The sequence below is a fragment of the Zonotrichia albicollis genome, chromosome Z, assembly GCF_047830755.1.
Source record: "Zonotrichia albicollis isolate bZonAlb1 chromosome Z, bZonAlb1.hap1, whole genome shotgun sequence".
In the NCBI taxonomy this organism is placed as follows: domain Eukaryota; kingdom Metazoa; phylum Chordata; class Aves; order Passeriformes; family Passerellidae; genus Zonotrichia; species Zonotrichia albicollis.
In genome coordinates this window covers 50,966,676-50,991,914 of record NC_133860.1, presented here as the reverse complement: position 1 = coordinate 50,991,914, position 25,239 = coordinate 50,966,676, and the positions used below count along the sequence as shown (strand labels likewise).

Genomic DNA, 25,239 nt, shown 5'->3' with positions numbered 1-25,239 from the left:
CCACACTTAACACATTTCTTCCTGTTGGCAAAGACACAAGGAGTCATTACATACAATGTAAACAAGCACCGCAAAGACAGCGCTAAGGAAAAAAAAATTAACCAGCAAGGCCAGGTACTTGGACATTTTGAGCTATAAATGAAAGCTTTTGCTGCTTAGACATTCAGATATTCAGGAGAATAACTATGTGTCTCATCTTTAAGTCAGCTAGAAAGCCTGGAACAATAATTGAAAACCCTTTGTCAAATTCTTCTGCTAAGAAATGACTTGCAGGACTTAAACTAGCTTTAAATAAAGTTAAGAATTTCAGAAACTTGATTTAAGTAGTTTTTGAGCTCTTATATCTCATCCAGTTCAGAAAACAGTGAATTTACTCTACTACATACATTTGGGGGTCACAGACTATCTCCATCCTAAATATAGTTTTGCATACATGATTTATTTTTTCATTAAAAATTTAATATATCTTTAAGAAGGAATTAAAAGTCATGCTAGTATTTTTGATATCAGATTTATATATGCTTGCTAAATATTTCCTCTGCTGCAGAAACAAAAAAACCTTTGATTTTTCAGCAATTTATTTTGCTGTTCACATTTGGCAGACAGAGTAGGCTTCTAGCATGGGTCTTACTCTTAAACTGTTTTAAAAAATTAATTCCCATTTAAAAATTTTTCCTACCTGCATAGATCAATTGAAGCTAGGTTTCTGGATAAAGGATAATGGAGATACTCATCTAAAAGGTACAACCCTAATTAACCGCAACAGAAGTAGATTATTTAATCCCAAAACTAAAAACAATACTCAAGAAGACAGTGTGTATGGTTTTAAGAACTCTTTCTCATAATTAAAGCAGATCAATTTATGTGCCTTTTCATGGCTACTCCCTGCTGGCCTCATCTCTTTATCAATGTGACCTACCTTTACTAATCCCTGAATTTAGATGTTACGCATCCAGTGTGCAATAGCCACGATCTGTAATACCATGATTACCATCAACAGCTCAGAGGTCTGAGCATTACCCACACCTCCTGTGCTAGCACAGCTAATCCAGCATTTAGAGTCAGCTACGCTGACCATGTAACAGAGCCTTTTCTCCTAGCTGATCCTTTGGCAGACTTCTTGCTACTGTCGAGTTTCTTCTAGCAGCACGAAGCTGCACCATTTTGACCTTTTCTCTTTCCTCTACTATTTAACAGAAAACAATTGGAAAAAAAAAACTTGAAGACATACTGTTGCAAATATATTTCCTCCAGAGAGAAGAGAAGAAGAATTAATATGTTTGAGCCAGGCCACCTGCTGAGAAAGCTTTCAGAACAACACAGTCAAGTCTCTGCATCATTCACATGCAACAAAATCACCCAAGACTGAAAAGTGAAATCATCAACCAGTCAGTATTTTCCTAGCAGCTAATCTACACAAATACAAAATAATTAAAAAGTCTCTCTGAAGACAAAGACAACACTGACACACAAACAACACTGCTGCCCCATTACCTCAAATTCTTTGCTCCACTTTCACATACAGCTATTGCTTTTCTCTTTCTTAAATGAAGAAAGGAATCAACTGAATTCTCATCAAACCAATTTCACAGCACCTTCCAACAAGATCTACCTAATCATTGTGTGAAAACCCAGCAAGGCACTTTGTTTGGCCTATTTGATCTGCAGAAATTGTTTTAGAACTTTTAGTTCTGTCTATGAATACATTTCTACTTACCATCAAAGGCAATCTAACACCTAAGCTGCTAATCATTGGCTATGATATACAAATGATAGGCATATGGGAGTACAGGTATGCCTGCTTGACCCAGTTATGAACTACTGCTCATACAAATTATCCTCAGCACTAGATAATCTGTTCTGTCACCTTTAGTTTGCACTGCAGCTGTTTCATCTCTAAATCAATGTTCTTTGAAGGAGCTGGTGCGGCTTCACTCTTGCCAGCAGTTTGAGACAGATGTTCTCTCAACTTTAATTTTCCTTGTAGATCTTCCTTCTCCTGTTGCCACTTGGCCATGTTGGAGGTCAAAATCTGTTTTACAAAGAGAATAAACAACCACAATTTCATCCTAGAAACATTTCTGCTTGATTATATGAGATGTTTCTCCAGTTCAGCATTCAAGAGGAATGCAGCTGTACATATCACCTGTAATTATATTGCATGGCTGTTGGTTGAATTCTCTAGTACAGGCAAAGATCAAATCTGGCAGCAAAAAAGAAATCTACTACCATTGGAAACAAGCAATTATTTTAAAATTATAGGCAAAATAATTCAATTTTGATTGAATATGTTGCAGTTTTAACTACAACAAAAAAAAAATCATCATATGAAATTGTAACAGCAGTTACTGTTGAAACAAGTTTACCTAGAGCCTTCCTGGAATTCAGCAATTATTTCTACACAGAATATGAATACCATGGTGTCTTAGATACCAGTGTGAATTCAGGGCAGTTAAAAGTCCAATCTGTTATAATGGTGACCACTGTAAGCTCACTTCAATCGCTGCGTTGACAACTTCTATAAAGCATACACCCTTCTCTTGGCTTTTGTTTTGATATTTGTAGGGCTTGTAGAGGTTAAAGCAAAGTGGACCAGCTGCACTAACTATCTCCTGGTTGGCTGGTCTTTACCTATGTGTTATTTCATCCCTTTCAATATACGCACCATAGCCAGAGAACTGCACATTCCATAACCTTGACTCTAGGGCTGAAGTACTTAAGTGGTAAAAGACAAGCTGGAGCAGGACAGGATAACAGATGTTAGTTGTTTATTCCACTGGGTAGGCCTTACCACCCTATACTGCAGCCAAAATGCTTCTCACTTAGCAACATAAATGCTAAGTCCAATTAGCAGACGAGCCTTGTTAGGGATTTAGTTCAAATAAATATCATGCAAACAAACTCAGTCTTGTTGCACTTGACCGACAAGACTTATTCAATCTTTGTACCAATATATTTCACATTACTCCTTTCAGAAGTAATGTTTTAAATAATTGCTTTAATTTAAATAATATTGAATGTTGTTCTGCAAAAAGGGGAACAGAAATAATCTTCATGCTAGTGATTAACTTTCACAAAACTGTAGTCAGTTGAAAGCCAACAATGGCCTAACAGCTCTCTGCTGCTTACAAGGGTTATTAAAATGCTATCTTATTATTCCATGTAAGACTGTAATACAGTAGCTTAACATAAGAAACAATTGTACAAAGTGGTATGGAAATACCTCAAAATGAAAAAAAACCCCTTACTTTGTGAAGAATCCTGATCAGTAGCATGAGAAGATACATGACAGCTTGAAATAACTAAATATGTGCCTGATTATATGCTGATGCCAAATGAAATACCCAACCATAAATAAAAAAAGCCCCAAACATAAAAAACCCCAAACCCCCCAAAAATCCACAAAAAAAGGTGAAAGTTAAGTATTCTATTCTCAAGCAGTTTATGATTTAATTTACAAATTAGATTTTATACAGCTTGATATCATTAGGAAAAAAATAATATACATGTGTTTATAAAAACATACACTCACATGACTATAATCTGAAGATCATATATACAGATAAAAGAGAGCCAGAGTAATTCCCATTATGAATGAGAAAAGAATGCTTGTATATTTTGCATTAGCCTAAAAAAATATCATTGGTACAAGGAAAATTCATCTGGTATTTAAAGTTAAAAATCTAACAGTATTTATTTCATGTTCACCAGGAGCACTTATTAAAGTCAGCGGTCATTTTACATATGTATCCGAGGTAAGTACTGTTCTTAGTAAAGGAGTTAAATCTTTCCATTCCTGTGTGTGTCTGCCGCCATTATTAAACAAGAGAGCAATATTGTATTTTCTACTTGACTGTTCCTTAATCTGATATTCTCATAATTACTACATTTGCAGAGTAAAAGACAAAATATGGACGATTTCAATAAGAAAAACCAGCAGTAATACAGAAGAACATAGTATAGAAAAATATGAAGATTATGTTAATTTGTCCAGTATAACCAATATTTCTACATGCAGAATTTCATGATTCAGTATCTCTATAATGAATTATTCATAAAAAGAAAAGAAAAAAAAACATAGCCAGATCAATATCTCTGTTCAAAATTAGAAATGCCCGTATCTGCCCAAGATAGCTCGTGACTCTCAGAAGTTTCTCAGGCTACTCCTGCTGACAATATGCATCAGTTCTAAAACAACATGAATTGCACTGGCTACATTCTCAAAAATTATAGCAAATACATTCAAAAAGAAAAGGTCTTCAAGGGACAGGTACTAAAGATGATGGTTAGAGAGACTACTTAAGGAAGTAGAAAAAAAGATTTTAAAATAAGAATCTACATAAATTCAGGAACAGCATAAGAAATATGGATGGACTCAAGGTAGCATATGATGTACAAGGGTCCAACTCGCAAAAGCAGACAGGCATGCAATTGCAATCAGACATTTCACATAACCTGTCTTTTAATACTGCTGTAGATATTGTAAATGTACTACAGAATTGATAATTCTACTGCATTACTCTTCTATTTTTAATCTATTGAACAGTTATGAGAAAATCCTATCTAAATCCATGTGGGATGCAAAAAACAGCCCCCCTGCCCTATGAAGAGATTTATGCCTAAAAGATATTCCTTGCATTTACTTAGGAAACAAGTTCATTACCCTAGCGTTCTTCACCACTGCCCATTCTTTAGGTCAAGTTTTTTATTATTTTTTTCTTTTTCAGACACAACAAAAGTTTTGTGCGTGCGCTACCACGGACACAAATCCTGAATGACAGAGAAAAAAGAATTTACTCCAGGGGAAGAGGTCACCAGGATGAAAGGCAGAAGAATCTTAAACATCAGCAAGACCAGATGTTGGTAAAGGGAGCCTACTGCTGTTCCTCTATGATGTAGCAGCCTTTGTCTGCTGCACCTCCTCCAGAGTGTTTTTGGCTTAACAGATGTTTATAGGTTCAATACTTTAACATCCATCTATCTTAATCTCCTTGCTCCTGGTATACCCATGACACTCTGTACTGCTGTTCACAAAGGAGTAAGTGATGAAAACTCAGTTTCTGTGCAGTCAGTATAAAACTTGCAGTGACTCAGCAAGGCTGTTCACTGTAAACTCTCTGCTCGCAGCTGTGTGGAAGGCCCAATGGGTTAACACAGGAAGTTCCTGCTACGGCCTATTGCTCCCTGGCATCACAATCACTCTATAAGGGGCTTTGAGCTCATTTTACAGAAGTCACTATTCTACTGCAACTGGCATGTATGAATATAACATTCCTGTTGGAAGGAGCTGATACCGTACTGCTACTGAAGGTACACAATCCCCCACATTTATATTTGCAAAATATACTATATAAAGATTATAAACCAGGATGTAAATCAGGCATTCTTGATGCGTTTTTAAGCAGCGACATAATCGTATCTTACTACTCATTTTGTAAACTAAAGCTAATATACTTTGATGTGCAAAATCCCATTTTCTGTGAACCTTCCCTAAAATCCTGGTAGATGCAAACACTGCTATATCTGTAAATAAACTGAAATTAACACTCACTTTTCTCCTAAGAAACCTTCCTAGAGTAGGTAACAGCTTTGCTATATGCATAGCTCCTATACAAAGTTCTGTCAGAATTTACACTGCTTCTATAAATGTTTTACATAGAGCACTCACTGTTTTTGCACAGTTTCTGCTTGATCATGGAAAATATACAAAATAAGCAGTACTCGTTGTACACATAAAACATAACAAAACTTTTCAAAGCATGCTTGCAAGCAGAAAGCTAGGTATTTATGATTTTACTCATTCTCTCAAATATTATTATAACATCATGATAAACCTATTTACAATATCCAAATTATTGTGTCAATCCCACTACTCCTGAATCAAAAATCTTCCTCTGCCTGATGGGTCATAGGAAAAAAAGGTGAAAATTAATAAAGATGATATGTAGCTATCTGGAAAGATATATACCAGACTAAAAAGCTATGGTGAATACTTAATGTGATCATATAGAGAAAAGGCAAATAACTTCAAATCCTCGATCAAAGTTCTTTTCATGCAAGTGCTGTAAGTGGTTGATTACTTAGTATTCTAGACATGAAGACAAAATATCAAACAGAAGTCTCTGGTGACTTAATATCCTATCCCTGAATTGAAACAAAGACCCCCCCACAAAAAGCAAGACAAACTTCCTGTAAAATGTAGAAACTTTTTTGTCATTTGTCCTTTTGAAATTTTGGTAAAATCTACTGAATCATTTAGTAGTATTTTTTTTTTCAGCCAAATGCAGTTATCAGGAGCTGACTATTCTACAAAATGTCAAATAAATGAAGGTAATATAGAGGACTTTTTGCCAGTGCTTTAGCTAGTTGTTAGACTTCAGTAGCCTTTAGAGACCATTAAGTACCCTTTGGCTAATTGGCCAATGGTAGATTAATCCTCTTTTTATTCCAGCAGCACTATTTTAACACCCTTTGCACTCTGTCAGTGTAGTATCTGAATGACAAAATAATATTGTGCATGAATAATAAGCAGAAAAGTTAAATTAACATTTCATGTTTCACATGCCATACCTATGTGTCAGGGAAAAGAACCCTCTTTTAAAGCCACTGACATTCAACTTTTTAAAACAATCTCATGTTGACACCTTACTGAAGTGAATCTTCCTAATTACTGCTAATTGCCTATCAAGCAAAAAAAAAAAAATCTTTCCTTGAAGTGCAGTTGTCTAGTATAGATGAACACAGCTCCAAAGTGCATAGTAAAGACAGGCATGACACTTGAGGTGTGCTACATTATTATGAGGTCATACTAAATATGGTTTGCAGTGAACAAAGCAGCTTTTAAGGATGTTTAAGGTACTGAAAATGTCAATCTCTCATGAAGTGTTTAAATTAGTTCCCCGAAGAGAAGTACAGACATTAACCAGCAGATAAGAGGTACATTTCTCATCTCAGGTATTTTACTAAAGAAAAACATTTGGTCTATTGATAGTGGTAACACAATTGCAGTTCATCTGCTTTGTAACAGCAATATTTACATTGGAATCGCCCTTTCACATATGCAAATTATAAATTCAGCTAGTATTGGAAAAACACTTGTAATCACTAACAAGAACTTCTAGACTCAAAGATCTTAAAACATGTACTATTTTTTGTAGTAAACTATTTTTTGTAGAAAACTGATCAATCCATTTATAAAGGGCTATTTGCTAACACTTCAGAAACAAAGGTTTTACACGTAATTTTAGTTCAGGTACTTACAGCTGATCTATAGCTAAATTTATTTATAAATTATAAAACCTAGCATTGCAATAGCAACTTATTAAATAATACAAAAAGAAAATCAACAGAATCAGTCCAGACAGGTTCTTTTTTAATTTTGGTTTGTTTTTCTCTTTTTCTAAACACTAATAATATCAGATAGATCAAGAGCAGAAAATGTAACTGTATTTTAGAGAAACATACAACTCTCACATATAAATGAATTGGAGTAAAATATTCTGGGCCCAATTCTCCAAGAAATTAACTGCTCCTCTAACAAGAGACAAGTCTGAGTACAGAACTGTGCAACCAATGATTTTTCAAACAATTTCAGGAAAATAAGAAAAAAATTTAGTAATAATACAAATCATATTTTTTAAGAAGATGAAACTGCTTCTGATATATGTCATCTGTATAATGATTATACCAATTCAAAGACAAAGGTTTTGTCCTGCAGCAGTTCTTATTTAGCCTTCATTTTCTATCACTTCAGTTTCATGTCTCTGTACAAGTAAACATTGCTGTATCCCATGTCTAATTTCCGTACGTATTAAGAACACTATCTTGCTTTCATACTAAAGCAGATGCTGCACTCCATCTGTCCTTGCAAATGTCAAGGGAATATAAGGACTATTAACTATTTATTTAACAGTACTTACACAAGTAGTTTCATAATGATCAATTATATGATCACAACTGTATGATTTAATTTTTGTTGCGATTGATTTTCCAATATGGAGATGTAAACTGACAAAATATACAGATGTGCAGGACGTTGTCTGAAAGGCCTTAATATTTAAACAGAAAAACTACAGAACTGGAAGAAAACAATATTTAATAAAAACAAAAAGTCAGTGTTTCAGTATATACTATATTTGAACTCATATGAAGGATTAATATCTGCCAGACACAACCCAGTTCATTAAAACATTTTACTACAAATAAATTAAAAATGAAAATATAACTGGAGACATTTCATGACACTTTGCCCCGTTTGAAAATATCTGAGTATTACGGGAAGCCAGATGTGAAGATGTGGCTGAAGTCAAAATCAATGTTTTCATGTTTCCACCATTGCTATTTTAAAAAATACTAATAAATACTAGTATTCCAACACCTAACATGCTGTGCACATGAAGTAATGCTATATACAGGGAAAGAGTTCCAGCTGATGAATAAAATTTTCTCCAAGACTTCCATGGTTTTATACTTACTAGGGAATTTTCAATATAAGACATGGTATCCATGCAATCTTTTGTAGTTAGGACCAGGTTTTACTGCATGGGTTTTTTTTTAAAACTAGATAGTATTTATCTGATTTCCACCAAACATGAGAGTTGGGGCAAACTCATAAAGATTGAATTTTTCATCTAGGGTCAGGGATAGTGCTTGCCATATTCCCCCTGCTTAATCTTAACACATCTAAGCACTGCAAATGAACTGCTTGCATGAGAGCCAGTCAGGGAATTTCACAATCCCTACAACTCATTACAAATTTAACAGCAGCAATACTAAGTATTCATATGTTTCAGATAACACATACAAATATGCTGCACTAAAACTCATTGGGGGAAAAAATTAATAATGCTTCCATCTGTTTTCTGTATAACTCACATAAAATAGAGAGAAACCAAAATGAAAATGCTATTTTAAAGACTGTGTTTAAACTTTCTTTTGATTTACCCACTTAGTTCTAAAGCATATAGCTTTATATCTTTAGAAATGAAAGTTATTTTTAAGAGAATATATAAGAGGGAAAAAACCTCCAAAAACAAAAGAACTGAAAGAATGGTGAAATATTAATTGAACCTCTCCTCATTTCCATGTGTTTTAGAGACTGAGCCATTTTCTACTGAAATATTTCTGTATCTCTAATGTAAGTGGGCAGGAAATCTGTACTTGTAGGGAAAGCGGTTCCCTCTCCCATATTACTCTTTATATATTATTTTCCTTTAATCAAATTTCAGATTTTCAACTGTAAAAGACCATTCTCTTTCAACATACTTTGAGAAAGTGATGTAACTATTTCAACATAAAAATTACTAACATGTAAGCAGGCTGTAGGCATTCTCAGAAGTTGTTTGCAATATTCAAGGAACAAAATGTAAAAAGATAGCTCTATGCTTAATTTTGTTCAATTATTTAAGTATCTCATTTTTGGCCACTTCAGATATTAATAAAAGCAGAAAAAATGTCCTCAGAAGGTCTTCTCATTTGTTTTTATGCAGATAGATGTGTAAAAGCAAAACATTTTAAACATAAATTGTATTAACATACTTAGGTAATGGAGAAGTTCTATGTTCTCACAGAGAATGAGAAACATAGAAATAAACAACAAAGAATTGTAGGAAAGAACCTATTAAGTACCTGGAAGGAATTTTTCTAATCACATAAAGGTGATGTTATACAAATATTATTATTTACATTGTTATGAAACTAAACAAAGACATTGCTAACCACTTCTGAGAGGTACGAGAAAGCTGATGACAAACATCATGGGGAGGACAGGAATATTCTTCAAAATAATGAACTGCATTTAAAAATTATCACTAAAATGGGCTTCATATAAATTAAATTAGTAATTCATCCCTGGATTCTTGTAAATGAACCCCCACAGTCTTATCTTTAATTCGTAATTTATATTATCATCAGAACCTTTGCTAAAATTACAGGCATAAATGAACAGTTTAGGGTAAAATATTCTTTATATTACTATGTTATTTATATACTATTTATACTTATTTAATATCTGAAGAGACCATCACATGAAAAAGCCATGTTTTCAGTCTAATGCATAAAGTGACGTATACTTTCTTTTATCACGATTATCATCAACATTATGACTCACTTGGGCAATTTATTATTTTCCCATACATGAACAGTTTGAGGACAACACTGCAATTCTAAATCCCAGCTTGAACGAGACCTACAGCTACTCAGTAGTTCCCTCATTCTCTTCTGCTTGTTTCACCAAGATAAGAGTATAGACAAAATGACCCATTTTGTGTACCCAGTACCCTAAAGACCACAGGATGAACTTTCAGCTCAAAAATAAAGAGACGACTGTGTACAGTTCAGCCACCAAAGAGCAGATGCTTTCCCAGTGCCTGAGAATCTCGTGAGATGTGCTGTGGCTATGGTTAGTCAGTCTCCACCACTGAGAAAGGAACTGAAGATCTTGGCACATTAGGCAGCAGAAGTAGAATGGAGTGATGCACAGTAAACCTGAGCATGATACAAGCCATGGGAACAGTCCATGACTACCTCATTAATTCCCAATTAAGCCTTAGGAGAGCAAATCAGACCATACAAAAAATAGTAAGAAAGGATAAATACTCTTCTACCTCCTCTAGCAGTTACGAAGTCCATGAGGTTCAGGCGTTTCAGGTAAACCAGCACCTTGTCAAAACTACAAAATTCTCCCCTTGAGTTACAAGGACAGTAAGAGTGTCTCACTTTGGTAGGGAAGCCATAGAATCCTGGGAATTAGCACTCATTCTCTACAACAATGGAGAGTCTAAGACAGAGAATAATTAAGACAATCTCAAAGAAGAAACATTGTAGATATGTATTTTTTAAAAGGAATCTCAGGTAGTTCTCTTGTCTCAGAGGTGTTCTTGTTGCAAAATTTTTTTTTCTACTGTTGTAGAAGATGTCTTAGTTCTTGACTCCCATTCCTTTATGCCTAGAAAGTCCAAAAATTCCCCCCAGACAAAACAAAGCAATCAACCAACCAATCAAAACAACAACAACAGCAACAAATTACAAAAAAAAACCCTTTAAGAAGGTTTATGCATAGTCCTTCGTAAAGTGATAAGAATGGCTTGTATTCCTGGCTATGGAGGGACGTTTCAAAATTTCTTCTTGTAGTGGAAGGGAGTAGCCAGGACAACAGAGCACCAGCATTACCTTTGAATACATAAGCTTAAACAGAGAACTGTGAGAATGAGAAAATTTGACTAAGATGCAAGCTCCAACAAAAATACCAATTCCCTTTGTGCAAAACAATCTAGACAAAGAAATTGCACTGTGTGACAGGTAAAATAATAAGGTCAAACAGGAAACTGGTGCTTTTCAGATCCATCAGGGCAGAACTGGTGAAGATTCCTCTTCTGAAATCCAGAGGAATCCAAAAGAACACTTGTTCTTGAAGGACAAGATGTGGGACCTGTTACTGGTCCCCCCTTCTAATCACTGATAAAATCTTACTAGAAACCAGAGAGTAATAAAACACATGGAGGAAAAGGAGGACTTTGAGTCCAAGAAGAGTTTTCAAGGACTAGCTTCTAGTTCAAGATCTAGTTTGAGCTTCTAGACTTCAAACTCCTCAATTAAGATATCTTTCCTGTGCTAGTTATTTTTAAAAAAGACCTTCTATTTGGAGAATGGGGACAAAAAATTATTTGCTAAATAAGAAATACATTAAGATGTCAACAATACATTAAACATAGCACATGTACCAAACAGTATAAGGAAAATATTCCTGAAAATTTTTGTTTAAATGCAGAGAAGAGTTTCCCGGCAGCCATCTTCAGTGTCCTCAGAGAGAAAATGTGCATTATATATAAGTGGTCTTTCTTTGAAAAATTAAATCCATTCTCTTGAAAGGATATGGAAGCAAAAACTGATCCCTAATTTTACATAGTCCTTTTTCCATGGAAAGGTGAGTATTAAACTTCTTCAGTCTTTTACCATTAATCTGTTATTATTTTTTGGTTTTATTAACAACAGACCTTCAACCTTTCCTCATTCTTGTTATGCTTAAAACTTACCAAATTTCTTGTTCCTTTCTTCCAACATATAACCTGTGTGTGGTGCCAAACCAAGGTGCAATATTACACTGAGTACCTGGACATTGCTGAGTAGAAAAGGAAATGTCCTCTGTGAAACCCTCTGTAAAAAATAATGCCTGACAAGCTAGCAATGCCTCTGCTATGAAGAGCAGTAGTTTGACAAGCTGGTGGCCCTCATGCTATGAAGTACCTTTGTGTCCCTAAGAAAGACACTATTTGTTCAGCCTGTGTGGATCTTTGCAAAATCAACACACATATCTGCAGGACAAAATAAATCCCACAAACCAAAACAAAACCCAAAGCAATCAAAAAAGCCACAACCCATTCCAAAACCCAACCAACTCCTATTTTGACTTTTCCTACAACTTGCTGAGTCTTACTTCATGCTGGATTTCACATACGCTTATCTTGTAAAGGGAGGTAATCTTGTAAAAATTAAGGCTTCATTTATGCATGTATTTTTTCATGAGCAACAGCAACAGCTCTCTCTCCTCCAGGTTTACTGTTTACATACAGATGCTGGAAAACATTTGAGAAAGGAGATATCAAGAACATTTCTGTGGTCATTCACAAATTCTGTTTCAATTAAATCTCAAATTTGTCCTTTGGGATTCAAACTACAAAAATTATTTTTGACAAATAAAAGAAAATTCCTGCTAGCTTTGCAAAAAAATCCCGAGACAGCCAACTCAGAACTTTAGTTCAACAAAACTTCTTTCTTCTTACCTAATAACTGATTTTTAAATTAAATACAAGAAGACTTTTAAAAATATTTTAATGCTTAAAATTGAAAAAATGGTATAATTTTTTGGTCATGGCTAACTTTAAAATTGTTACTATTATAACAGCGTTTGAAAAAAAATGTAAACTAAGAATTACAGTTTTCTGTGTCTTTTTTATACCTGAAAACAATTTTTTAAACTGAAACACCATCTATAAAGATGTCTGGAAAAGTGACAAATAAAGGAATAGTACACAGAAGTTTGGGGTTTTGTTACATACCTTAGTTTTCAGTATTTTTTAAATAACCTGCTTCTGATACTAGCAAAAATGTGCAGCCATTCTCAATTGTGCTTATAAAGAAAGAAAATAAGTAATTATAGTTATGACAGTTTTACTTGTAGAGACTGCCACACACCCTTTCTGACCACTATTACTTAATGAGATCTTACTGACAAACATGAATTGCCACAAATCTCTACATTCAAAATAAAGTTAGGAAAGTTAAATTCCTTTAGAAAATCTAAGGCGAGTTTCTTACTTGCTGCTGTACAGGAATCATCCACTTGCTACAAAGAAAACAAAAATTACACAGTTGAAACGCTTGGATCACTTTCACGGACTTAAAAAAGCAACTTAAAAACCTGAGAGAACCAGCAGTATGTCTACACTGTACAGGGTGTTCCCAGTGATAATCATACTTTCTTCAACACCTAATACAAAACACAGACATTGTTTTAACAAATACCGCTTGGCTGACCTAGAAGATAGGATGAAGGAATAAGAAAGTCACGTCCAATTCCTCATGGATTCTCATCTTGAATCCTGGATTTTGCACAGTTTACCTTACGAACATGATCCGAGTGACATTTCACAAATTCCTGGATAAATGTTGCTACACTCTGCCAGCAGAGAGACTGGCTGTGTCATGCACAGATCAATAATAGCACTATGTTTCATCAGCCTCAAAATCAAAAGTGCTTCATCTGGCAAAAGCCATGGCCCTTGAGGATCTGACATATATAAAATGAGTACTGTACACACGATGTCTACTACAAAAGCTGCTAGTGTAAAGACAAGTCTAGAGACACACACTACAGTATATAGGAATAGGAAAATATGTGTTTGTATATATAAAGTTTTTAACTCCTATTTATGAAGAGTGTCATAAATAACACAAAGCAGAGGTTGAATAACAGCAATGAAACTGAACTTTTATGATGCCTGACAGAAATATAAAAAACACAGGAAAATCCAATATTCACAGTCCTTGGAGGAATTCTCAAGAAAATAAAAGGACATTTTGAACTGCACATGGTAGTATCTATGACAGTGGGCTGCAATAAAATGCACACTAAGCTATATATAATGACTTCTGATCAAAATTATGTTAATTGAAGATATGCTTTTATCTTCTTCAGAGTAACTACTCAAAATAGAAGTCTTGAGACTGTCAGTCATCATATACTACCTGTAGTTTCAGTCCCCAGTATAGGCCTTCCCAAAATAACAACAGAAATTTATGCCTCCTACCACTTAGGCTTCCTCATATCTTAGTCTTTTGGTGACAGAGATTGTACAGTTTTAAAATAAGTGCAGCATAAGCAGCAGTGCACAGATTTTTAATTGAAATTACTCTTTATTAGAATGCATCTCCCTCCTTTTTCTCATAGGAAATTTAGTACCTTTTTTTCCTGCCAAAGTTTATATTGCAAACAATACTTTGGGAAGTAAGTATTTTTACTGTTTTGAAGCCAAACCTTTAACAAACTATCTCAGCTTGAGTACTTTATCAAGATTTAGACTAAAAAAAAAAATTAAAATTAAACTGTCTCTATGCCCCCAATTAAAATGGAAAGGTTTTTCCTTAGAAAATATCATGACTACCTCACTAAAAATGTATTTTCTTATGCTTAATCCTCCTGGTAAAATATGAAGTATGTATTAAAAAATCATAATTTATCTTTCCTTTTCTGCATTTTCCTTTACCAACTTATATACTACCTACATCAAATACTTTAATCTTCGCTCAGCTCTGCAATCAGCAAAATTTTAAGAGTTTTACAGGACTAACATAATCCTATATTCTGTGTATATTACACAAAAAAGCCATTTTTCCTTCTCTGTGTATCTTCTGCTTAAGACTAATGATCTTGAAATGGTTCTCTTGCACACCATGGAATGGTCATTTCCTTTGGTTACTTCATTTTAATATCCACCTTCCCTGTGCCGTGACTTTTCATGTGTATGTCTTCAGTGGTGATGGCTTCTTCCTATGCCTCAGAATTTCTCTTCTTTATAAGCTCATGTTTTATCTCTAATGCAGCACTCCTGCTTGGCTTCAGGGAGATTCTTAAAATCTTTGAATATCTTAAATTTATCTTCCATGTTTACATCTCTTTTCTGCAGCACTAAACTCATTTTAGCATTAATTTAAAAAACACTGTTGCCCACCTGAGCTCAATGATGTAAACTCACTTCCATCATTGTTTCAGGTGAGCAGTGTTATTGAAGTTGAGAATTTACCTTCCTGTTCATACTTCCCATTTATTAAGCTTATGCCATCAAACAAATATCTCTCTATTACTTTTTCATGCATTCTACAGACTCAATATTTTTTTATTCCTTTAACAAAAAATCTGCCTACAGCCATCCACAAGCAGCTGATTTCTCTCTAATTCTTCCCTTTTAGATTAGGTGGCCAATATCATTGCAGTTGTCTGACTCCAACTGGCAAGAGTCAATTACAGTCACCTAAAAATTACAGATATCCTATCTGCTATGTTTCTATCTTTTCAACCTTTTCAACCTTTCTTTACGAGACTGATGACTCTACAGGATTTCTTTTTCTCAGAACTTTAAACTTGAGCTACCTGCTAACCTGCTCTCTGAAAACCTCACATTTGTTCTCTGGAACAATGTACTTTCAAATCCTTCCTATAAGTCTTGACGTGCTTTTAAAATTAATTTAATTTGGATTCTGTGTATTAGAATTATACACATTATTCCAAGACCAGTCAAATTATGCCAGTCCAAGAAAACATATTCTTTCCACTCCTCTTGTACAGACTCCAGTTCATACATTTGAGGACTGTATTTTTTAAATTGGCAATTCAAATTTTTTTAAATGGCAATGGGGTTCACACTCAGCATTACCTCCTAGGACTCTCATTTTTCTTTAGAGTCCCTGGTTCCCAAGAGACAGCCATTCAGCCTCACTTAATGTGAAACTTGAGCAGTATATTGGTTTTCATTATGATGTAATGATTTGCTCATTAAAAACACTGTGAGATCATAACAATCCGCACTCTTCAGTCAGACTCTGGTGGATGATTGAAAGCTTAAGAGTAGTTGTCAATGCCTGAAGGTGTCCTATTGCACTGGCTTGGATTTTTTATGCTGTCACTAATTTTGAAAAAATGATTGCAAGATTTTACTTCTAAAACAAACAGCAAAAAGACGGTCATTTATTTCATAGTATATCCAGATAAAATAGATATATAAAGTGTAAACCATTATCCTGGTGAAACTAATAATGCTATCATTGATGTGAGGGATAAACTGAAAAATTAATTTCATGATATGTGAGATTCTGAGCTAGTGGAAATTATTGAGGGTTACTTCTATGCATCAATTTAACCTTAAGGCATGACTTGAGACATTGAGTCTCCATTGTGTTCCATGTAGCAATGCTTAGCTAAAATCCAAATTCTATGTAAAAGCAACTATGGTGGATACAATTTTTCAAATTTGATTTCATACTTACACTTCAATAAGCAATGACTATTGCACAGAAGCACAAAACAAAACTGACTGAATCTGCTTATAAAACTTCTGAAACTTTCAAGTCATAAAGCTGTTATTATTTAAACCCATGACCCTATTCATCCAACTCCTTAGAAAATGCAACTCCTCAAATAAAGAACTGTCTTTCACCAATTCCCCTAGTCCATGTATACACCATGCTAACCATACTAAGCACTCTCCTCCACCAATCTTCTGTTCTGTATCTTTACATTGAGAAAAATTCACATTTCACAATTTCACAAAATTTCACAAACCAGGACAGGAGCAAAGGAAAGGAGAAGTAACATAGAAGAGTCCATTGGAAAGTGCAGGAGAATCAACTCAATGTTCACAATACAAAATTATCTCCCCAATTTCTCATGAGTCTTGAAAACTTTTCTTAAGAACATCATTGGGAAAACATTTATTTAGGTTGGTAAAGAGAGAAAAGAGCGACTGTTAGGTAAAAATCCATCACAAAAACCAGGAAGAGAACTGGAACTTCCAAGGGAGGATATATGGCTGATGGAAACCCAAAGCAGCTATTTTTGGCATGTCATTTCACAGTCTATCAGAATACTAAATCAGAGATTATCAACAGAAGTTTGCAGCTACGTGCCCTGTTGTTGGTCCTTCTCCAAAGGTTGAAAACAAAAAGGAATCCCTCACTATAGAGAGATGTATATCCAAGATTAGAGACAATAAAACTTAATTTTACCAGCATAAGTAGGACGTCTTGAAATTTCCTAAAACTCTGGAAATAAGCACATGCATAAAAGGTTTAGTAAAATCACTTCCACAGTTAATAGCAGTAGTTACTAATGAATAATTAATGGACTGCTCTGGTGAGTAAACCTAAGAGTACTGGTCCAACTGCAACACAATCAGGTGTTCTGACGATCTCTTAGAAAATCGAATCTGCCAGCTCTGAAATGTAATCTCTTGGCAACATATAAATAATTATTCCCAAATCAATGACCTTCTTTGCGTGAGATTTAATGGTGAATAAATGTCCTCTGACAAAACCATATATTATCTGTAGGACTTTACATAGTAGAGAAGGTTCAAGAATCCAGTGCAGCTTTATGCTTATCTTTAATTACTGAGCAGGTCATACTGAATTCAACAAAAACACTCGTGTGAACACAAAAGGAAATCCTATTATGATAGTACATGTTGAGTTTTTCCAGGTCTCAAGCTGTATCCTATTTGAGAATTTTTTTACTTAAAAAAAAATGCAAATTGAGTTCTGCTTTGGTTCAGGGTATTTTTTCCAATAGTAAGATTAAGAGTAAATGCAAAGGAAAGTTTGATCAAATCACAGGAAAGGTGAATTAAAAAAAGCTCATATCACATGAAATTAAGAACATAAAAGTTACAGGATATCTTCTGTATCATCTATATAATCTAAATGTCTGTTCCATTACTATATTAAGCTACTGGATATAGATATATTAGCAATACTTACAGAAATGCGTACAACCTCTGTAATATTACAATGACATGTTAATTCTTTTGATACACGTTTTTCTTCTAATATAAAAAAATGCTTTTTAGCATATGCTGATGTAGCAGTAACTTTATACAAAGTTTATTTCTATTAATTACTATTTTTGATTAATTCAGTCTTCCAAATTTCAGTAATTCTAAACCTTTCAATAAATTTTTATCATTCAGATCTTCTATAGATATAATTAAAATTATCTAATGTACATAATGAGAAACATCTTTTTATGCTACCAGAGGAAGAAGAAAATCCAAAACTCAGCTTAGAAGAGGTGATACTAAATGCAGAATCTTTTATGAACTTCATAAAAATACACAAATTCTCTGGAGTACATCCATGTAAGAGACTTCAAATATATAAAACCAGGACATTTCTAGAAGTGTTTTGACGGGAAATAGCTGGATAGGTTTATAACCATTTCTAACTGGACTACATTTATCTAGGAAGCCCAAAAAATCTCTGTCCAAGTAATTACACATTTGCTGGAATGAACAAAATGTCAGGAAATTGCAAAAGCAGTTTCATCTACTGCAGGAGAATTACAAATAAAATTCCATTTATAATTTCAAATTTATTCCTAAAATTTACTTTAAGGAAACCACAAGCATACATAAATAGTTAAAAAATATATATTATATGTATGTATATATAAAATATAATACTTATATTAAGTGTGATAATACATCTTTAAAGAGTGAAAAAAATCTTCAATGAAAACCACAATTTAGGTGGCATCTTTGCATATAATAATACTTCAGTCAATAATTTTCAATGCATCTAAATTTATCATCAGTTTCTTTTTTGTTTCAATGCAATCAAAGAATACTAAATTGGTGGACTTAGTTTTCTTTGGGTACATAAGAGAAGTGAAGTTGTGATGTTGGTTTTGCAGACACAACACCAAACTCTGGCTATACTTTGATACACAGCAATAAAAAATAGTCAAGAGAATATGTAAAGTAAGCCACAACCTTTAAAGAATAAAAAAGCTTCCTTTAGCACTTTACTTTTCTACTTTTCAGGCTCATACCTTTCTATGCTTGAGATAATCTACTAGATAAACAAACTAAGATCTCAGGGGAAAAGAGTTCCCTTAAAATTCAAAGAAAAGTGAAAATCAAATAGCTAAAATAAAGTCTGGAGGTGTATTTAAAATGCAGCCAGGGGAAAAAAAAAAGCGTAGTCTGGCTCAGATTTAAAATATGCTTCTAAAAAAATTAAAAGAACCTTCCTAGTTTAGCAAAAGCGTAGCAATATATCTGCAGGAAGGCATCTGAAAAAAACTTTAATGAAACCTTCACATTATCCTCTAAAGAATGTGTCAGAATTTGACCAGTCAACTTGTTCTTATTCTGAGATTCAATTTTCCTTTTGAAGTAGACTTACACAGGCACTATGCAATTGCCCACAGTATTCTGTAAAGAAATGCAGCTTTTCTATGACATCATCTGAGAAACACTGGCAGTGCAAAAATATGGTACATTTGAGCAGTGGACATTTGAATAACCTTCACATGAATAAGAGAAGCGCTAGTGACTTAAACTGCTTATGGTTTTAATTTCTTTTTCAATATAATTTGTCTGGATTTTTGCCACAAGAATGACACTGCATAAAACTAATTATGATTACTGTGTTGTATGCAATAAAACCCCTCTTCTTGTAAGTAATGAATGATAGAAATAAGTAGAGGGAACACTAAACCTTAGAGAAAAGATCCTGAATTTTCCCAACAATTTTTTTTAAATGCTTTTCTTAGAAACTAAGAAAATAATACATACCATGGCTTCCACATTAAGTATCTGCTCCAGCTGTGATTTCTATACACCAATAACAAAATGTAACTACTGTACTTCTTGTACAGATGGTCTTGACTCAGTGTTAACGTGAATCCTTGGAGAATGCAAGTGTTGATTCTCACATGTGCAGTCACTTCACAGCCATTTTTTTAAAAATATGCAAGGAATTGCTTTTGCAGAAATCGAACAAAGCCAGATATCTACATTACTGCAAAGCATTTATAAGGCCAAACAAAACCAAAACTTAAATCCAGAATTCTGGATTCTTCAGAGCAGACAAATATGCACTACATATATGCCTGGGTGGATTTTCAAGAAAATACACAAAACCGTGTATGTATATGTTCTGAAAATCAGCAGATACTAGAGCCCTTAGGTTGCATGAACTGTAAAATCTGTCTCAAAATGAACATCTGGAATATTTAAATCTTAAATCTAGAGTTGATCTTCTAGAGTCTCTGGGGATTAAAATGAAGGACTGACTGCAGAAACATCTGTCCTTGTCTGCTAAAGCATTTACTCTCTCAGATAAATTCAGGCAAAATGGCATCTTGTTCAAGCCATGATTTTAATGTTAACAGTCGCTAGAGAGCTAAACTTACCTTAGCCTAGGACCAAAAGTTCACTATTAATGTAAGTTTACTCAGAACTTTATGGTTATGGCAGTTAACTGCAGATGCTTATTTTTGGATATTAGTAATTTTGGCACTCTTAAAGTATTTAAGATTTTCTCCAAATCTAGAGATTGTGTCAGTATTTTTTCCATGGTTTGACTGCTTGTTTTTTATCTTCTACCTTTAAAGAATATTCTAAAATCTAAAGTAACAAGAGTATTAACAAAAAAACCTTAAAAAATATTATTTCTCCTGCAGTATCTAAAAACTTCACTTCTAGATATCATTTCTTACAAAAAAAACAACAAAAAACAAACAAAAAAAAAAAATAACCCATACAAGTCCGCCACACAAGTGTGCTTTAGAACCATTAGATCTGTTTGAATCAGGGTTCTCTCTCTAAAACATGAGTGTACCCTGCAGTGACTGTGTAGGTTCTTTACCTCCTTAATTTTCACTTGGCAAGTAGCCCAAGCCTCTGCTTTAAATATCCCACTTGGTAGCACTAGTATGGCACCTGAAGAGTAATTAGTTGTAAGAAAGGGAATTTGAATCGTTTGCTGAGAAGGAAAAAAATGTGCATGCCTAATAAAGATTTTTTCCTTGAGTACCCGAAACACCCTTTATTTATTTTTGCTTAGAATGCACCACCCTTTAAATAGACCAGCGACTTTTTTTTTTTTTTTAATCTTCCAGAAAAATTGAATGATAGAAAACCAGTTTGGTTTTAAAGCAATGCTATTTTTATTTTAGCCAGTCTTTTCCATTACAGCACCTCTTATCGTTACATAAATTTTGTTCCCCCCATTTATTTTCTTTTTTTTTTTAACAGTTCCCTGATAACAGCATTTTCTATTTTATTTCTCACATTGCTCTTCAATAGATACCTAAGGAGTAGTCTTTTAGGAAGGCAAATCATGAAGATGTCTGAGAAATCAGAACATTTCCGCTAAATTACACATATAGTTCCCTGTGAAGTTTATACTGTCCATGAAACTTTATATTATGATACTGTTTGTAAGATAGGCAGATCTTCACTGGTTCCAATGATGTTGGAAACTCTTTTTAAACAATTCATTACACATACATAGTTATGCAAAATAACAGTAACAGAAATGAAGTTTTCCCTCCTCTAGAAATTAGCAGTTCCCTAGTCCTAAGAAAGTGAAAAGTGCTGCTCCTGATACTGCTTCTGCCTTCTGTGCAAAGACAAAACACAGAGAAGTTTGAGGGGGAGGGGATTTGATTTCTTTTTTAATGTCTGCCTCCTTCCAGCAAGTCCATCTGTTGTAGCACTATAATTCTGGAAGCAGGATGTGTGTGTGACCAACAGGAGACAATTACTGCATAAGTGTTTGTTGATTCAGCTCTATAAAGGGCAGGCCAAACACTACAGTATGAACAGAAAAGAATTCCAGCTGAGGAGCTGCATATAGATTAACACAAAATACATATATACATGAGAATGGGGAAAACCAGAAAGGAGTAATAGCATGGAAAAGGATTAAGTAGAAATGAAGACTGAAGCTGAGAAGAAAGTTTGTGTCCTTGGGTTGTTAACTAAATACTTTATTTGTCTCTATTTCCATAAACTTTGTTTTTTGGCTTTTCACCTTAACAGAGAAAGATGGGATTAAATAGATACAGAATGGGTCTGAGTCCCCTTTGGAAGAAAGCTCTAGCTGTCTTGGGGTGTATGGAGACAGTGCCTGTTCTTCACAGAGGAAGAGGTACTAGTTCTGGACTAACCAGATTCTCAGGAAGGTTTGCAGATCACAGGCTAAAAGTGAAACTTACCTCATTCATTTGAACACATGTAAAAAATCAGCATGAAGACTACTTTATTTTCAAAAGGATAAATGAATTGTGTTGATGCACTAGCCTTAATACCATCTGCATATAATATGTATCTCACACAAAGCATGCTAATACATAATATTTCATAATTTTACTATAATAAAAAAAAACCCAAAAAAATCAATGTTATCAAAATTTCACAGAACTGCACTAGAATTAAGGTGAACATTGCAAGACACTATAATGAAAAGTACTTTACCTCTATGATCAGTTTATTAACTTGAAGTCTCTGATCAGCCAAATGTAGCTGACTTCTTAATTTTTCATCGGTTTGTTTAACATTTTTAATGGAAGTCACTATTGTCTTTTTTTTCCTCTGTACAACAGCTTCCTACTTTCTGCAGTGGTTTAATTTTTTCCTGCAATAGAGTAACAGAGTAGCCTGGTTTCTGGACAGTGACATTTCTCCCTTTTGCTCTGCTCACTGAACATAAAATGACATATTACTAAATGGACAAAATCATCATAAGTAACATGATTTATGATTTTTTTTTGGCCCTTCAAAACACTTCCTGAAATCTCTTAAATATTTCTTAGTAAGCATACTGGTAAATTAACAACTGACCTATAAAAACATAAAACATATAAAACAGTCAACCTATAAACACTCCATGTTGTGCTTTTCCTTAAGTGGCAACAATCAACAAGGACTTGGAAGTTACATGTCTTGAATTTTTGATTAAGATTATCAAAAATAGAGGCTTCAGTGTCTTGTTAACAAGCTGGGGGTTTTTCAAGGTCTAAGCCAAACCACATTTAATTAGTTTCATTGGCTATGTTGGCTACAAGGGGCAAACATGAACAAAAGGTAATGAAAAACCTCCTATCAGTCAGTGGATTCACTAGGTGGGACTTAGTAAAAACTTACTTTAACTATGTAAAAAGATGCTGTTTGATAGTCATTTTTTATATGAGAATTTCACCTTAAAATAACGAGCTAAAAATCTGAAAACACACAAATTCAAACAAGCAAATCTTGCAACAGACTGTCAGTGGGTTTGTGTATTAATTTACTAGGTATCAAATGCTCAGTGTATATTTAAACACTTTTGATCAGGAACACTGCAATCTTTCTCCAGTCTTTTAAGTTTTCAGATTTCAATTTCTAGGACATCTCATGCAACATATTCCTGGGAATATTCATATCTTAAATAGCTGTTAATCAAATTTAAAAGAGTGAAGACCAACACATTCTCTACCAACTGCACTGAACAAATTGCTGACATTGCAGGATAATTTAGCCATAAATTCTAGATAAGTACAATCACCACACAGTTTGAAAGACCAAGAACTGAGCTCTCAGCAGATGACAAGCAAACAATCCACATCTGTAGCAAAAAGACTGAGATCTCCACTCTAAGCCACAGCTCTAATAAATGTATGAGTTGTAAGAGAGTTACAGTAACTCTGCTGATACCGCACAGGGTATTGTATATTCCTACCACGTGGAGAAAAAAATGACCAAGTCCTTGTATCATAAATGGTCTCATCTCCAACCCCTTGCACAGCTCAAGACTTCAGAAATATCTTTAGCCTCTCTTTGCATGAGAATACCCACCAGTAGGGTACTTAAATCCTTTGGATGGATTAAAGAATTCTGTTAAACTGGTGTTCCCAACTGCTAATGCTAATGCTATTTGTGCAATACTTTCTTTCACACTCATAAACCATGTTTTCAAATCCTTTTCCTGCAATAGGGGAGTTCTATTGAAGCATATTTAACTGCTTAGTGCTCTCCAGACACTTCCTGAATCTGCTTCAGTTCCACCAGTCAGTTACAAATGTCTATCAGAATGTATCTATCTTCTCCACTAAGAACAGACAGTAAATGAAATACAGGCCCTACAGAAATTGTAGTGGCAGTATAGCCAATGAAGAGAGGACAGTGTCCTGGGTTCCCTGCCTTGTATGTCCTTACTCAAGAGTAGAAGGAAATTAACAGCAGTAGCACACTTCTGTCAGATCTTCATAGATTAATGGATAAGAATTTTCCTTTTTTTCAGCTTATTTCACCAAAAGTATTGATGACATAATACCATCAAGAATATGTAACAAGACCAGAGAGTCTGCATTTGGACTAAAATTTTGGAAACTAAGGAAACAATCTTTTTTCAAACTCTGTTATATCACCATTCAAAATACTGAATTTCAAACTAGTTATCTAAAAGCAGCAAGTTGTTCAGTGTTTCAGTATTCTGTTTCTTGAACTAAGAAATAATAATATCTGGTTATGTTTAAAATTCCATTAAGTGATTTATCTGGACAAACATAGGAGGGAAAATCTATTAGGCACTGTTAAAAAGTCCAAGAATGAGTCATCTGTTACAGATTGTATAGAGCCTCTTAAGACCTGGGACACAACCAGCTGGCCCTCTTCTGTGAGAAAACAGCATATAGATGTTAGCAATGAGACAAGCAGTTCAAATCCCAGACAATCCATGTAAATAGGCTAAGAAGAGGCTAAAAGCAAGCTTTTCTCAAGACAGAATCTTCTGGACACAGGGAGAGTCAAAAGTATCTTTCTAAAATGGAGAAACTCATCCAGCGCGCAACCAATGAACTGAGAGACATTTATGCTGGATTAGTCAGCACACCATTTGGCTAGAAGGGAGGCAGAGAGGGATGTTGCTATCTCCCTGTTACGGGTTAGGGCAGCCTGCTCTGTATGGTGCTTCTGACTGAGACAAAGTTCAATGGGATGTCTGTGGCATTCTTTGGACTGTGAAACAGCACCACTAGCTTTACATTTTCAGCAACTTTACATTTTCAAATCACCTTTCACATTTCTGTCCAAACAGTTTTATAGGTATATTTGGTCTGTATGGCCAGATTTTGGTAGTGGGGGAGCTAGAGGGGTGGCTTCTGCCAGAAGCTTCTTCCATGACTAGCGGAGTCATTGCCAGTCA

At 34.4% G+C, this 25,239-nt stretch overlaps 1 protein-coding gene across 1 annotated transcript in view; it reads right to left on the bottom strand.

Moving 5' to 3' along the window:
* The window catches only part of CNTLN (centlein), a 163,704-nt gene that overhangs the window by 33,175 nt on the left and 105,290 nt on the right, over window positions 1-25,239 (bottom strand). The window contains 3 exon segments of the mRNA XM_074533606.1: window positions 1,868-2,032; window positions 22,533-22,661; window positions 22,663-22,757. Coding sequence (XP_074389707.1) covers window positions 1,868-2,032; window positions 22,533-22,661; window positions 22,663-22,757 — 389 coding nt within the window.